Below are 16,808 nucleotides of genomic sequence, written 5' to 3'. Positions count from 1 at the left end.
CATTTGCTGCTCTATGGTATGGGTAGAGTGCTGATTGAAATGCTCTGAATCAGTGGTGGGATTCAGATTTTTTTTATTACCAGTTCTGTGGGCATGGCAGGGGAACGATACTGTAAAAATCTCCAGTCAGAGGTAGCATTTGCCAGTTCTCCAAACTACTCCAAATTTCCGCTACTGGTTCTCCAGAACTGGTCAGAACCTGCTGAATACCCACCTCTGGCCTGGATGTTGAAGGAGGCTTCAGTTCAGTGCGGTGGCATAGCTTGCTGTAAAAGAATTCATTCTCATAGTGTCGGGTTATTTGGCAGCTGTTTTAAAACAAGAGAAGTTGTTTTCTTACCGCTCAACTGATTTCTTGAGACGAACAGGATGAGGTTACAAGACTTATTTATTTATTTTTTGCATTAGTCAGCCTATCTCCCTAAGGAAAGAGACTTCCTGCTTCAAACAGCCGTCCAACGAATTGACAAGAAGGCAGGTCTCTGATAAGAGGGAATATTAAGGCTGCTTATTTATAGAAGAGTCTTGAGTTCCTGCTCCCTGGGGACCAGCCTTTATATGCATGGAAGCGTGAGGGTAGCTTGTGAGAAAGTATCATTTAAGACTGCCTGCAGGAAAAAATTCCCAAAGTAGCTGAGAAAATCAGTCCTAGAGAAATTCATTCCTCCCACAAAAAGAAAAGTCGAGGGGAAGGAGACAGATTCTCCGGAGGGTGGGAAGGTTTCCATTAAGGAAGATGCAGAGGACGATTCGATGAAGGTTGTTCCTCAAAACTTTATTTCTCAGGATCCCTTCCCACTTCTGAATATTAGAAGAGCTTTTGTTTTCTATGAAGCATATTTATCAGTATTTACCATATTAAAAAATATAATGGATGCATTCATTGCCACTATCTCTCTTCACATGATATTTAATATTGGATTGTTTTTCAACATAGCCTGACAAATAATTTTGATATCACAAACCCCTAAGTGTGTCTTGAGGAACCCCAACAGGTTCTATAACCATGAGGAGTAGTTTCTGGTGAAAACCAAAATAAATACATAGGAAGGAAGGAAGGGAAGGGAGGGAAGGTAGTCCTCATTTAGTGGCCACAATTGGGACTAGCAGTCGCTAAGGGAAATTCTGTTTATGATCTTACCTCAGCTTCTTTTGTTTTAGAGACCTGTGTTCTGATCCAAACCCTTTTCCAATAAGACAAACACGAACCAAAGGGAACAGAAACCTTTTAATGAGTCTTACGAATCCCCGGTTAAAAGGCTGCTGCAAACTAATTAACTTTGATAAGCACAAACCTGGCCAAAACTGTACGAGACTGCCAAGAATCACAGATAAGAAATATTTCACAACACAAAGAGTCTTCAAATACCAACTTAAAATACTGTAATGTCCACGAGGCTGAGTTTCAAAACGTCTTTGCTTTCTGCAAAGAACGTTCATTTCACGGCTGGCTTTTATCTTCTTGAAGGAGGGGCCATTACCTTCCAGCCTTACTCCCGAGTCGCCCGTGCTGCTGCAGCTGCTCTTTCCTGCGAGCAGCCCTGTGTGCACACGCACTTGGCACAGGCTCCTTGGGAACCTCCTCATCGCTGCTGCCAGCCCCCACAATCTCTGAAGGCAGCAGTCCACTCCCTAATGGTCCTGGCCCCTCATCTGAGTCCTCGCTCTCCTCAGCCGTCCGCACCTGAGAAGAGAAGAAATTGGACAGCCACTTGTCTGGAAGAGTGCAAAGAAGAATAACCAGGATGATTAGGGGACTGGAGGCTAAGACATACAACGAACGGTTGCAGGAACTGGGCATGGCTAGTTTACTGAAGAGAAGGACCAGGGGAGATATGAGAGCAGTCTTCCAATATTTGAGGGGCTGCCACAGAGAGGAAGGGGGTCAAGCTATTTTCTAAAACACCCAAAGGCCAGACAAGGAATAATGGATGGAAACTGAACAAGGAGAGATTCAACCTGGAAATAAGGAGAAATTTTCTGACAGACCAATGGAACAGAAGTTGCCTTCAGAAGTTGTGGGCGCTTCATCACTGGAACCTTTCAAGAAGAGAATGGACTGCCATCAGTCCAAAATGGTGTAGGGCCTGCTTTTTTTGGGGGGGGGGTTGGACTAGATGACCTACAAGGTCCCTTCCAACTCCGTTAATCTGTATATCTGCAATAATATAGGGTCTTCTGCTTCAGCAGGGGCAAGATCTCCAAAGTCCCCTTCAATTCTTATTCTGTGTTCTGCATTACACAGAAGTGCTGCTCTGGGAGTTGTGAGAAGTAGGGGGGGGGCAATGGCTCCTTGTAGGGTAGAGAGAAAGGGGAGGGAGAGGAGGAGGGGGTAGAGAGAGAAAAGGGAAGAAAGGAGAGGAATGGGAGAGAGATAAGTAGGGGAGAGAAGGGGGAGAGGAAAGAGGAGGAGAGGAGAGGGAGAGAGGAGGGGGAAAGGAGGGAGAAAGAAGGGAGAGGAGGAGAGGGAGGAAGAGAGAAGGGAGAGGGAAGAGGAGAGAGAGACATGGGGGAGAGAGAGAGAGAGAGAAGGGGAGAGGAGAGAGAGAGAGACAAAGACAGAAAGAGGAGAGAGAGAGGTGTGGGGAGAGGAGAGACAGACAGAAGGGGGAGAGAGACAAAGAGACAGAAAGAGGAGAGAGAGAGAGATGTGGGGAGAGGAGAGAGACAGAGGAGAGAGGAGAGAGAGACATGGGGAAGAGGAGAGAGAGAGAGAGAGAGAGAAGGGGAGAGGAGAGAGAGACATGGGGAAGAGAGGAGAGGAGAGAGATGGGAGAGGGGAGAGAGACAGAAGGGGGAGAGAGACAAAGAGACAGAAAGAGGAGAGAGAGAGAGAGATGTGGGGAGAGGAGAGAGACACAGGGAGAGAGAGAGAGACATGGGGGAAGAGGAGAGGAGAGAGAGAGAGAGAAGGGGAGAGGAGAGAGAGACATGGGGGAAGAGAGGAGAGGAGAAAGAGATGTGGGAGAGGAGAGAGAGACAGAAGGGGGAGAGAGACAAAGAGACAGAAAGAGGAGAGGAGAGAGAGATGTGGGGAGAGGAGAGAGACACAGGGAGAGAGGAGAGAGACATGGGGGAAGAGGAGAGGAGAGAGAGAGAGAGAAGGGGGAGAGGAGAGAGAGACATGGGGGAAGAGAGGAGAGGAGAAAGGAGAGGAGAGAGAAGGGGGAGAGAGAGAGAAAGAGAGGCAATGACTCCTTGGGTTATAGATAACGCAATACACAGCATTATGGTCCGGTGTGCAACGAAGCCAGCTTTCTGTTCCTCACTGACCCAAAAGTTTAGGCTGTCTCTTCCAGCAGAAGGATGCCACACCGCTAGCTGATCAATAGCGGATCTCAAAAAAGGCTAAGCAGGGCGGGCTCCATTCGGGAACTGGTTGGGAGACCACCAAGAAATCTACCTCAGGGTTATTAGGGTTGAACAGCTTTCCCCAAATCTCATCAGTCAAAAATTGTGTAGAATCTACTTGTGGGGGTGGGGGTGGACTGGATGACCTACAAGGTCCCTTCCAACTCTGTTAATCTATATCTGTATCTGATCCAAATCTGCGTGAGGAGGGGGCTGGACTAGAAGACCTCCAAGGTCCCTTTCCAGCTTTACTCATTGATGGATCGATGCCACGGCCCAGCCTCTCCGTCGCCCGGCCGGTCCGAGACCGCTGCGGGGAGCAAAGCAGAGCCGAGGCCGGTCGGGAGGGGGCGCCCGCGGGCTCCCTTCCGCCGATCCAGCGGCGGCGCGTCAAGGCGAAGCGAGGCGGGGATTGATGGGCGCAGCTGCGGCGGCCGTGAGTCCCGGGGGCCCCCCCAGCGCTCGCACGCCCACCGGACGGCGCCGGGGAGGAGAGAAGCCGCGCGGGTCCCGCCGTTGCCGGTACGGACCGGGGGTTTGGCCGCCGGCGGGGATGTTACCTAGAGGCCTCCAGCCTTGCGATCCTGGGCCGGGAAGGCGGAGGTTTGCTCCGGAGTTGCGGCAGACCGTTGCACCGGGAGGCCTCCGGCCCGGGGAATCCCGCGGTCTCCTCTTCGTCCGGGATCGTCCCCGGGATCCAAGAGGCTCGGGGCGGATTGCATTGCGTTGCCTTGCATTGCATCCCTTGCATTGCACGGCATAAGCATTGAGTTTGCGCGTCTTGCTCGCCTAATCCAGCGCAGGGGTGGCGGGCCGGGGGGCTCGGCGGCCCGGGGAAGAGGGGAAATTGGGGGTGCAAAGGAGGAAGGGGCGATCTCCCCCTCCCACCGTGTGTCCCGCTGCAGGGCCGCCACGGAGCTCCTCCCGGGGGAGGCGGCGAGTGCGCGGATCCCCATTTGGAAGATCAGCCCTCCCGCCTTCTTGTCCCGTTGTGTGTGTGTGGGGGAGACAAGAAGGGGGCAGGCTGGCCTCGCCTCTTGCACTTCCCCTATCCTCCCCCCCTTAATATAGGTGCAGAGAAAGAGGCAGGCTTTAGAAAAGGAAAGGATATTTTTTAATTAATTTTCTTTGTCTGAATATGATGCCCATTGAGAAAAAAGGGGGCTTCAATCCCTCCAAAGCAGTAAAAAAAAAACCTGTTTAATGTTTGAAGGGCCCATGTGTGACATCTGCCACTGTGCATCTGTGTGTGTGTGTTGTTAACTTCTTGATAAAAGAGTAGGTTGTTCTCTTTCAGTTCAGAAGTTGTGGGAGCATCATCACTTAAGACTTTGAAGAAGAGATTGGACTGCCATTTGTCAGAAATGGTGTAGGGTCTCCTACTTGGGCAGGGGTTTGAACTAAATGACCTCCAAGGTCCCTTCCAACTCTGATTATCTGTTATCTATCTGTTATTAGTTAATTTTGCACCCAGACAAATTCCTTGTGTGTCCAACCACACTTGGCCAATAAAATATTCTAATCTAATCTTCTAAAAGGGACATGTCTGAGATAAGGTTTCCCCTAAAGTTTTAAAAGTTTACTGAGCATTAAGAAAGTGAATTTTGGATTGCAAATACCTACCGCTTTTTCAAAATTCTTGGCTAGTTTCTTGTAGACTTGTGTGATATTCTTGTATTGTGCTTCAAGTGATTAATTCTGAAACCTTCGTTTAGCCTAGATTTTGCAGGACAGAAGAGAAAGTGAGAAAAAGAAAGAGGACAGGAGGGTTCGTGTGATCTGGTGGGAGGTGTGGTTGATTTTATTATGTTAATTTATTTGATTCTTTTTACTAGTTTTACTATTTTAAAGGTGGTTTTATACCTTGTAAGCCGACTTGAGTCACCATGGGCGAATAGGTGGCAATATAAATCTAAGAAATAAAATAAATAAATAAAATAAAGCCCCCAACGGAGAAACAGCAAAAACTCACCAGTGCCAAATGTTGCAAATAGCTTAGCATAGTATTTTAATTTATAATCTTTTATGCTAAAGCCACCCTACCTCCCCCAAAAGGGTAACATTATTTAGCACCAAAGTCTTGTAGTTTTGTAAAGATTGTATGTTTATCTAGGACTAAAGTTGCCTTTTAGGTTCAGTTGAGAAATTTGATATAAAATAGTCCAGGGTGGTTTTAGAATCATATCAGCTGCATCTCAGACTTAACTTTTGAAAACCGAGAAACCAAGTGAATTTCAGGCTTCTCCTCTGCTGTATATTCTCACGATATTCTGTCAAATGGACTAATTTGAAAATGCTCTATATTGTAGAAGAAGGGGCTAGAGAAGAAAGCCCCAGAACGGGCAGAAGAACCAAACATCGGGGCAGATGAACCTCGGTTGGGAGTCCAGAGCATCGTCTTGGATCCAGAGAGACACATTCATTGGGATGGAAGCACGCTGGGAAACGCAATGGCAGCAGTTCCTCAAGACGCTTCAACCCTCTCACTCCAGAGAAGGAAATCCAACAAGATCCAGGAATTCTCCCTGGGAAGATCCCAAGGCCTTCCTGGCCTCCTTCGAGCAGGTGGCCAGAGCCTGCCGGTGGCCCAGAGGAGAGTGGGTAACCCATCTCCTGCCAGCCCTTTGTGGAGAAGCTGAAGAGGCCTTTCGGAACCTGGACGCCATTTATCAAGGGGATTACGAGAGCGTGAAGGCCGCCATCTTGAAAGGGGAAGCTACCAAAATGGAGGCCCAGCGTCAACGCTTCAGGCAGTTCTGCTGCCAGGAGTTGGAAGATCCTCGGATAGTTTACAAACAGATCCAGGAACTTTGTCACCAATGGTTGAAGCCGGAGAGACGCACCAAAGAGCAGATCTTGGAGCTGCTGATCCTGGAGCAGTTTTTGGCCAGCCTGCCTCCAAAGGTTCAGAGCTGGGTTCAACCCAGGAGGCCGGACACGTGTTCCCAGGCGGTGGCCCTGGTGGACGACTTCCTGCAGAGTCGGCAAGAGACCAAATCAGAAGGCCATCCGGTATAGTTTATCAATCTTCAGTGTTTATGTAACATACAGTATGGTGCACATCTGGGCATTGTGTAAAAAACTGCAGTTACAGACAGTCCTTGAGTTATGATGGACCCGCCCCGCCTCCCAAATGGGACTTATGATCTGGTTTCGAAGTTCTGATTCCCTCCCCCCGGTCATAATCACATGACCATATTTTGGATCCTCACCAAATGGTTCACTTTTATGACAGTTTGCAGCACCTGTTGTTTTAGAACAATTTTGACAGAAACCTATGTTTAGTTCCGGTGTCCAGCAAAATCCAACAGTGGGTTCATTTAGCAACCATTGAAAACAAAAAGGTCATAAAACAGGTCTGGTCATGCAGTGCTTTAAGATCATCACAACTTAAGGACTGCAATTGCCAGGCTCAATTATGGTCATAAATTGAGGATTGCCTGCAGTTAGTTACAACTTGATGAAAACGAATGGCACTTCTGCATCATTGTCATTTCCTATTGACTGCAGAACTTTTGAACCAGAGACCCAAAAGTTTTTGGCATGATTTTATTTACATTAGAATTTTTGAGAGCCATTGTCAGGGCTCCAACAAATCCACCCCCATTCAAATCAAATCTCTAGCCGCATCTCTCAAGAGTAAAAAAAAATTTGATTTGTTTGGAGTGGCCATGTTGGCGTTAGCTGGGTGCTGTGATTTTTGTGGCAATACTGGCACAAAGTAACAAACTCCCTTGGCTTGGTAATTGTTGTTCCATTTTAAGTTATTTTTCATTTATTAATAAGTTGTACAGATATCAGCCATTCTTTTACATCTCATTCTTATAGGGTTAGGGTTATGAGTTAAGGTTAGGGATAGGGTTGAAATTTGTGGCTGAGTGCTGTGCTGCTGTGAGATGTTGACTTGGCCACGCCCACCCAGTCACGTGACCAACAAGCCATGCCCACCCAGTCACATGACCAACAAGCCATGCCCACAGAACCTGTAGCGAAAATGTTTGAATCTGGCACTGATGAGTCAATACGAAATGCTTGCCTCTACCGCTGTTTGTCTTTTAATTGTACTGTTTAAATTATTAAAGGGGACTAATTGTTTTAAATTTAAAATATGTGAATGTCTTGAAATTGAAGTCCACACATCTTAAAAGGTTGCCAAGGTTTACAAACACTGTTCTGAGTGGGACAGATTCAAAGACATAACCTAAGTTAACCTAGCCAGTTGTTGTTTCATGGTAGGGAGAAAATTCAAAATGCAGCCAGTGTAACTTCTCTGATTGTGCTAATGCAGTGATACTTAAGAAAACTCAACAGGAATTCTTATGGGCTGGAATCTGGCAATATTGTTTGGCAACTGAAGTGCCCTTCAATAATCCTCATAAGTCAAAGCAACCAGCCGATCAAGATTATGTCAAAATCAATCTCACTTGTTCTGAGTTAAAGACTCTCCTCTGTCAGCTCATAAAACGTGCCTGTTTTAGTAGTTGCCATAAAAAAGGGGAGGGGAGGAAGGAAATCTGGAAGAACAGTGCAGCAGTTTGAAAGCGAAAGTACATTCCAACTCTTTATCTTTAAAAGATTGTAACTAAAATACCAGAGCTTTTGCCCAGGAATATATTTAATTGGAGAACGTGAATGATGACACCTAGCCTGTGAATGTGTTCAATTGGAGAATCTGATTTATGAAACACCTGGGGGGGGGAGGGAAGAAACAGGGTCATGGGTGACTGTAAATTATGTGTGCCAGAGTTGGCTTCATACAGGGAAGTGCCAGTATGTCGCCTCTAATAAATCCTTTGAAGTTTTTTGAAGTTTGGCTCGAGAATCATGACTCAATTAGGGCGATTGCTGGAATCCTGACATCCTGTCTCTTTCAGGGCACCCAAAATGAAGAACTGGTTGATTTTGAACGGGCAGAGAAGGAGCCCTTGGAAACTGTGAAGAAAGAAAACATTGAAGTGGAGATCAAAGTGCCAGGTACGAATGTCCTTCTGCATTTGCATTTTTTTTTGAGCCTTTTTGAACCGAACAGCCAAAACCTACACTCAGAGCTCTCGTGCTTGATTCTGTCTTCTGGAAGAGAAGATTTTCAAAGAAGTGCAGTTTGTCCAGATCCATGAGAATGGGACTGCAAGATGTGGTTTAGCAATCCTTTCATTCGCACCCCAAAGTACCCAAGTGTTGAATTTTTTCTCTTGATTTGGCTGAGTGATTTGATCAGGGCAGAGCTCTGTGAATCCATACGTTGCCTGATTTTCATCATGAATTTAAAAGGATTTAAATTCTGAAAGAATTGAAGAAAGCCTTGATATGAATACCAATTTAAAAATCCGTTACTTCCCTGAATGGGAAGAAGATACCAAGGAAAACTAGATCCCAGTGGGTTTTCCGTTTTGACCGATGCGGGTTACTCTCTCACTCTTGGATTATAGGATGTATCCTCAGATCCTGCTCAGTATCTTGTAAACGGGCATGATTTTGCCTTCTTCCGATCTACAATCTGCTATGTAACAGGGGTCTCCTAACTTGGCAACTTTAAGACCTGTGGACTTCAACTCCCAGAATTCCTCAGCCAGCCAGTCATGTTGGCTGGGGAATTCTGGGAGTTGAAAGTCCACAAGTCTTAAAAGTTACTAAGTTTGGAGAGCCCTGATCTATTGTATGGTATGGTGCTCTTCACCAACTACTGGCACACGAAGGCACAAACAAATTCCCTTTATAATGTCTGCCTCCCATCACCTGCAGGCAATGGAACCAAATCCCCAAATCACATCAGCTCGTTGCTTCCTCTCGAAGGACCTGGAGTGGTCCGATCTGGACTGAAAGAGGTAGGTGCTGCTCTGGCGGGGTAGTTTTGGGGGCAGATTTGAAATATTGGTGGCATTTATTTCTGACTAGAATTCCACCGGAGGTGAAATGCTCCCGGTTCGTCCCAGTTCACCAGAACCGGTAGTAAAAAAAAATGCTACCGGCGAACCGGCAGTATTCCGACACTCAGCTGGGTGACGCTCAGCTGTGCCGCGCGATTTAGATTAGCTAGAAAGCAGGAAATCATCAGATTTCTTGCTTTCCAGCTAAACTAAATCGCGCGGCACAGCTGATTCCACCCCCTCGCTGTTGTATTTACCTCAGAAGGCTTCAAAATGCTTCTTTTTCCAGCACCCAGGAGGCTTCCCTGAGGCCCACTAGGCCAAAAAGGGAGCAAGGGGGGGGGGATTCCGCGAAAGAAAAAAAAAAGACTTTTGACAAACCCCCCCCAGTCACGTGACCATATAGCCATGCTCGCCCAGTCACATGACCACGCCCACAGAACAGGTAGTCAATAATTTGAATCCCACCACTGAATTCATTGTTGGCTCTGTTATCTGGGAGTTTATTTACAATTGATCTCCTCAGACTTGGGGAAATGGCTTTTGCAGACCTAAATCCGAAGATGACACACAAACTGGCCTAGAGATTCGAGAAAGCAGATAGTCCTCGACCACGATTGAGCCCAAAATTTCTGTCGTTGAGTGAGACATTTTTTTAAATAAAAGTTTTTTTTATTTTTACATACAATAAATCCATTCCATTTCAATTATGTGTCCATTAGGTATATATTTCATGTGCTTACAATTAATAATGCACTTCTTATCAATAGAACAATAATCACATTCCCATGTAAGTAATATCCAATATATCTATTTCACAAGCTTCTCTTATTGCTTTATATATACATCTAGTCCATTTTAATTTGTTTTATTTTCTAACTATTGATAAAACAAATCCCATACCATGTAATATTCAGATTCTTTTTTTTCCAAGTGAGACATTTCTTAAGCGAGTTTTGCCCCATTTTACGACTTTTCTTGCCACGGTTCACGGCAGTTGTTAAGCTAGTCACATGGTTTGTTAAGTGAATCTGGCTTCCCCATTGACTTTCCTTCTCAGGAGGCCACAAATGTTGATCACATGGCCCTGGAACCCTTGCAACTATCACAGATCAGTTGTCAAGCATCTGAATTTTGATCATGTGATCACAGGGATGCTGCAGTGATCGTAAGTGTGAAGGGCAGTTGTAAGTTACTAAATTGTTCTGACCAAGGTTTCCCGAGACCATAATTAAGCACACACATAGTTAAAACAACTTTTGTTTTATTTCAGTGCTGGGAATTATTTTCATTCCCAGCCGGTAATGAGTCTCAAACAGTCCCTTGAGATAAGCACCCACCTTTCTCTCCTTGGAATTGCTGCTAACAACTAATTTGAATTGCTGCTAACAAAGTGCCAAATGAATTATAAAAAAACAAACTGAAATACAAAGTCCACACACAGAGCTTCAAGGATTAATCCGAACAGAGAGAACTCCTTTGCTTCCTGCAAAGCTTTCATCACCTTTGCCTGTCCTTTATGCCTTATGGGAGGGGCAATCACCTCCAAGTCTTACTCCCGAGTCACTGCTTTTGTCTCAGCTGCCTTTGCCTTCGAGCAGCTCTGTGCGCATGCGCTCTGGGAACAGGCTCCCCTTGTTCTTCTGCCTCGCTGCTGCCAGACTGCAGAGGTTCCGGAGTTAGCATCCCACTCCAAGATGGTTCTGGCCCCATCTCTGCATTGGACCCAGGACCCTTGTCCGAGTCCTCTCCAGACTCCCTGACTGGTCCCTGTTCTTCCCCACTGTCCGATTCTGCTGCTGTCTGCACAGGCTGCCGGCGAACCACAACAAGGACTACCTGTACTGAGATACAGGCTCCTGTTAGCCTCACTGCATTGATCCGTGGATTGGGTACAGTATTGTAATCAGTGGTTTTGGCCATGAAGGTTTATTCTGGGTTTTTGGCAATAGGACCTGATGGGAAGGTGTCTTCACCTCTTTGCAGGAACTGATGGACCTCAAAGAAACGGACGTGCGTTTGCAGGCAGCCAAGCAGAGGCTGACCCACGCAGCCCACCAGAGCACAGCCTGGCAGGTCCTGCAGGAAGAGCCTCGAAACATAGGTGGTTTAAGTGAGGAGGGTACGTAGAGTCCAGCAAGGCTGGGAAACATCATCCCACCTATTTACACCTGTCTATGTACTTATCACTTAGGGAAAAAATAGATATCTGATTAGATATCTGTAGTGAATTGGGGGAGTCGGGAAAAGATAACTGTTTGGAAGAACAGAACGGAATGGTTAAACCTGACCACTTCCTTCAAAAGAAGCACAATCTACGTATTTTTTTTCATGTATTATTAGTTCTTGAATGAAATTAAAGTACTGGGAAGAGTCACCATTCAAACAGTTCTCTGTCTATTTGTCTGTCTGCTGTCTGTCTGCGTCTGTCTGTTTGTTTGCCCTTGGAAGTTGTGGGAGCGCCATCACTTGAGACTTTCAAGAAGAGATTGGACTGCCATTTGTCAGAAACAGTGTAGGGCCTCCCGCTTGGGCGGGGGGTTGGACTAGATGACCTACAAGGTCTCTTCCAACTCTGATTATCTGTATCTGTCTGTCTGTCTGTCTGTCTATCTATCTACCTACCTACCTACCATATCTATCATCTGTTATCCATCCATCTCTCTCTCTCTCTCTTTATCATCTGTATCCATCCATATCTCTCTCTCTCTCTATCAATCCATCTCTCTCTCTCTCTCTCTCTCTCTCTCTCTCTCTATCTATATATATATATATATATATATATATATATATATATATATATATAAATAAATAAAAAAATCTGGTATTCAGCTCTACATATCAATACCCATGAAAACTTAAGAAAACATACATACACACACACACATATCATATATATCTTCTGTTATCCATCCATATCTATCTATCTATCTATCTATCTATCTATCTATCTATCATATCTATCATCTGTCATCCTTTATCCATCCCCCCATCTAATCCTTTTTTCAAACTTAAAAGATAAACAAAAGAATTTAAAAAGTGGGAAAGAAAGAAAGATAAAGAAAAAAATATTAAAAATAATAGGGAGTGAGGAAAAAGGGATACATTTGAAAGATACCTAAAGAAGCGACTTCCAATCTTTTCAGCAGACATACATATCGTCCCCTCCTTCACGATTACAGTTCCCTTCTTCCCTCTTGTAACCATTTTTAATCAGTAAATCCACAAATGACCAGTTTTTTTCTACGAAGCATGCTGTTCTCAGTAAATGTTTAATGAAAAGTTCTCCCTAAACAATTCCTATTGATAAAAAAATATTTCAATTAACAAATGCATTTACAAAATAGCCGAGCTTGTACTTAGGGGTGTTTGTATCCTCAAAAACTACAAAACTGTGATAAAGGGGACATTTGGTAGCACCGGTGGGGGGAATCAAGCATTCTCCCCACAATGGATGATTGGCTGCAAAAACTGACAGGATTAGCATAGACGGGGCTGAATTCAGGAGTGTGGGCTGCTGAGGATTCACAGGGGTTCGGGAGGCCCCCTAGTTAAGATTCTGTGCAGTTTGGAGAACTCCCCGATCCCATTCCTGGCTGGTCCCGTCCCGCCCAAGCGGCCTGTTTTGGATGCAGGTAAATGCAGGGCACGCACGGAGGCTGGAGGAGGGCAAAAAACGGGCTTCCCAGAAGTTTGGGAAGGCCGGAAATGGGCCTGTTTGTGGCTTCCACAGAGCCTCCGGAGCCCGGGGAGGTTGTTTTTGTCCTCCCGGAGACAGCCTCTGGAGCCCAGGGAGGGCAAAAATGCCCCCCCCCCATGTTGCAGGAGGCTGACTAGGCCACGCCCACCATTGGCTGTTATAAAGAAAAAAAATACAACCAACCTTGTTTCTACTTGGAAACCACTTCTGGACTTTTTGCTTGAGGTGGGGAAAAAATGAAACATTGATTTGGGGTTTTACCGATTGGATAGGTTTGTTGTTATAGTAATGGCTAGTATATATGATTATGCAAAAGTAAAAAGTTGAGGCTGTGTGTTATCACTTTATTTTACTATGCTAAAAAGAAGTCACTGCTTTTTTCCCCCCCTTTCCATTTTTACCCTACACTTTTTCCTCTTTTCCTTTTTCTTCTCTTACTTTCCCATCATTTTCCTTTCTCTTTGTATTTTATATTTCGATAAATTAATAAAAAAATTGTCAACGGAAGAAAAAAAAAATTCGAAGCATGCTTTACCCCCAAATAAATGCATCGGTAGAAAAAGGAGATTAGTGCACTTGTTTGAAATGAAGGCCTCAGGAGAAGGATTAAAAGATTTTTGTCTTGCTCTGCAGGTGACAGAAAGGAGAATAGGGTTAAAGTGGAGGATTTTCAGGGTGGAGAAGATGCAGAAGAGATATGTGGCCAAGACACCGTGATATGCCCTGAGAATCTGCCATTAAAAGCCGAGATGGAAGGAGAAAGCGGTGTATCCAATCAGCATAGATGGAGGCCACCGCTGGAAATTGAGAGAAGGCGCAACATGCTTGAAAAGGATCTTACTACTGCTGTTCCAGAAAAGACCAACAAGGATAAAATGTCCATGTTCTCCCAATATGATAAAAGGTACCTGTACCAGGTGGAACTGAACCCGATACCTTCTGTGGAGAAATTGGACCAATGTCCTCAGAGATTTGAGGACAGCTACCAGCATACTTCAAATGTGAATCAAGAGGAGAAAGGCATTGTAAGTGAGAAAAGGGTTGAAATAGCTGAGAATGGAACAGGGAATAATGCAAACACTTATCTGAGTAACAATCTCAGAGAAACACATAACAATTCTCCCGAGTCTGGGAAAACCTTGACTAACCCAAACTCACTAAACAGATTCCCGGTGTGTAATCCCGAAGAGGAATGGTACGAGTGTTCCCACTGTGGGAAGGGCTTCAATAAAGCCAAATACTGGAAACAGCACCAGAAAATTCACACCGGGGAGAAGCCGTACAAATGTTCCCACTGTGGGAAATGCTTCAACCAGTCGGGCAACCTGAAGACCCATCAAAGGATTCACACCGGAGAGAGACCCTACAAATGTTCCCAGTGCGGGAAATGCTTCAGTCACACCAACTGTTTGAAGATGCACCAGAGGATTCATACTGGAGAGACCTACAAATGCACTCAGTGTGGGAAATGCTTCCGAGAGACGGGGATTTTGAAGAGGCATCAACGAACTCACACTCGGGAGAGGCCTTACAAATGTTCCCAGTGTGGAAAATGTTTCAGCCTGTCAGGAATCCTGAAGAGACATCAACGAACCCACACTGGTGAAAGACCCTACAAATGTTCTCAGTGCGGGAAGGGCTTCAATCAAATGGGGACGTTGAAGAAACACCAGCGAATTCACACAGGCGAGAAGCCGTACAAATGTTCTCACTGCCAGAAATGCTTCAACGAGAGAGGAAATTTGAAGAGGCATCAGAGAATCCACGCCAGAGAGAGCCTTAATATCATACAAGAATTCATCTTGGAAAACGACCATATCAATGTTATCAAGGTGGGAAAGACTTCTACAGGGCAAGAAGTCTAAAGTGACATTAAAAAACAACAACAACATACTAGAGGGACACGGTTAGGGCGTTCTTAGTAAGAAATTTCTAGGACAAGGATCTCCAAACTTGGCAACTTTAAGACTTAAAGCGACAGGAGGCTAAAACATATAAAGATGCAGGAATTGGGTAGGTCTAGTTTAATAAAAAGAAGGACCAGGGGAGACATGACAGCAGTCTTCCAATATCTCAGGGGCTGCCCCAAAGAAGAGGGAGTCAAGCTATTTTCCAAAGCCCCCTGAGGGCAGGACAAGAAGCAATGGATGGAAGCTAATCAAGGAGAGAAGCAGCTTAGAACTAAGGAGGAATTTCCTGACAGAATTGGTGGAACAGTTTGCCTCCAGAAGTTGTGAATGCTCCAACACTTGAAGTTTTTAAGAAGAGATTGGACAGCCATTTGTCTGAAATGGTCTTTCCTGCCTGAGCAGGGGGTTGGACTAGAAGATCTTCTAGGCCCCTTCCATCTCTTATTTTGTTATTCTGCTACTTACTACTGGCTAGGGCAGTGAAGGGGAACCTTTTTGTTGTGGTGTACCGAAAGCGTGCGCCGACACCCACAATGCAATGCACACACCCCTCCGCATGCACAAGCAGCATCCTTGCCCCGCCCCTTACCTGCACTGCACATGCGCGCGACTTCCAGCTGATTTTCGGCCGGTTTGAGGCCGTTTCGCTCTCCCGGAGGCTCAAGGGAAGCCTCTGCAGCCTCGGGAGGCTGAAAACGGGCCTATTTTGGCACTTCCAGTATTTCCGGAAGGCCCATTTTTCGGTCTCTCCCAAGACTGCAGAGGCTTCCCTCAAGCCTCCGGGAGGGCGAAAATGGCCTCAAACGGGCCAAAAATAAGCTGGGAGGCACGTGCATGCGCAGTGCAGGTAAGTTTGGCTGGGACTCGCGTACCCGCAAAAATGGCTCTGCGTCCCACCTGTGGCACGTGTGCCATAGGTTCGCCATCACGGGGCTAGGGAATTCTGAGAGTTGAAGTCCACAAGTCTTCAAGTTGCCGTGTTTGGAGACTCCTGGTCTAGGAGATAACTTGGAAAGCCCCTAAAGATTTCCACATTTTATTTATAAGGAAAAATCCTAGCATCGGGAGTAAATTGTTAAACAGTTGGATCAACTATCCAGAATGGTGGTGGATTCGTTTTCACTGATTTGAACCCATAGCTGCTGGCAGAATATCTGCAAATGGAATATTTCAGCTTGGATTCCTGCACAGAAGTGGGATTGGATTTGATGACTCTTTCTCCATTTTTTTCTATGATTGTATACCAGAGATGCATTATATAAATATTCTCAGTGAAATTGTTAACGCAGCAGAACTGGAGGCATATCTGACCTAGAATCTGTTGCATTTCTGTGCCGCAAACTGTACAGGAAGTTTTCTGCAGACATCCCTTGTCTGAGCTGGTTGTGTTTCTCCATCATTTTGCTCAATAAAAACCAACCTTTCATTTTATACTATTTGTATAGACATTTATGAGATAGGAAATAAACTGAAATGAAAACTGCTTGAATCCCTAGCATCGGTTTTGTCTTTTTCACTGTAGCTGAACAACTGGGTCAGGTTTTCCGTCACGCCGCCCATCAGGACTTATTTTATATTTCCAGGGAGTCCTTGACTTATGACTAATTGTTTAACAACCATTCAAAGTTACACTGGTGCTGAAAAAAGTAACTTATGACCCCTCTTCACACTTGATGACTTCACAGTGTCCATCATGCCCCTGTTGGAGTCTGAATCCAAGGAAGAAGACGAACAGTTGACAGGGAGTGGGAATATGGCTCCGTTGGCTGTGGAGGAAACCTGGGAAGGGCAAAGTCTGGCTGGGCAGAGCAGGGAAGGGGTAGAACAAGGGAGAGGGAGTTCAGAGGAAAACCAAGCCCTACCCCCTCTTCATCCTAGGGCAGGCAGGGAGGAACAGAGAAGAGAGCAACGTGGGTCGTGTGATTTATGGGGGAGGAAAGGGCCCTGATTCCCTTCATTAGCCACAGCTGGGAAGAAAGT

At 45.6% G+C, this 16,808-nt stretch overlaps 1 protein-coding gene across 5 annotated transcripts; it reads left to right on the top strand.

The window, feature by feature from the left end:
• Positions 1-3,698: 3,698 nt before the first annotated feature.
• Positions 3,699-16,317, top strand: LOC113426228 (uncharacterized). Of its 5 annotated transcripts, none has more exons than XM_087952967.1 (6): positions 3,699-3,873; positions 5,661-6,363; positions 8,226-8,325; positions 9,094-9,176; positions 11,205-11,340; positions 13,552-16,317. In XM_087952967.1, exons 2-6 carry the CDS (start codon positions 5,719-5,721, stop codon positions 14,781-14,783), a joined length of 2,196 nt encoding a protein of 731 aa, XP_087809093.1. In that variant the 5' UTR covers positions 3,699-3,873; positions 5,661-5,718; the 3' UTR covers positions 14,784-16,317. The 5 variants fall into 5 exon arrangements, with proteins under 5 accessions (XP_087809093.1, XP_087809094.1, XP_087809096.1 ...); XM_087952968.1 differs by having other exon boundaries at positions 3,721-3,873; positions 5,664-6,363; XM_087952970.1 differs by lacking the exon at positions 3,699-3,873 and adding an exon at positions 3,913-3,954.
• The last annotated feature ends 491 nt before the right edge of the window (positions 16,318-16,808 follow it).

Source organism: Notechis scutatus, chromosome 2, assembly GCF_049901735.1.
Source record: "Notechis scutatus isolate UNSWTSFEM ecotype Mainland chromosome 2, rNotScu1.2, whole genome shotgun sequence".
Taxonomy (NCBI): Eukaryota; Metazoa; Chordata; class Lepidosauria; order Squamata; family Elapidae; genus Notechis; species Notechis scutatus.
Note: the sequence above shows the minus strand (reverse complement) of the source record. Positions and strands in the feature narration are given on the sequence as shown.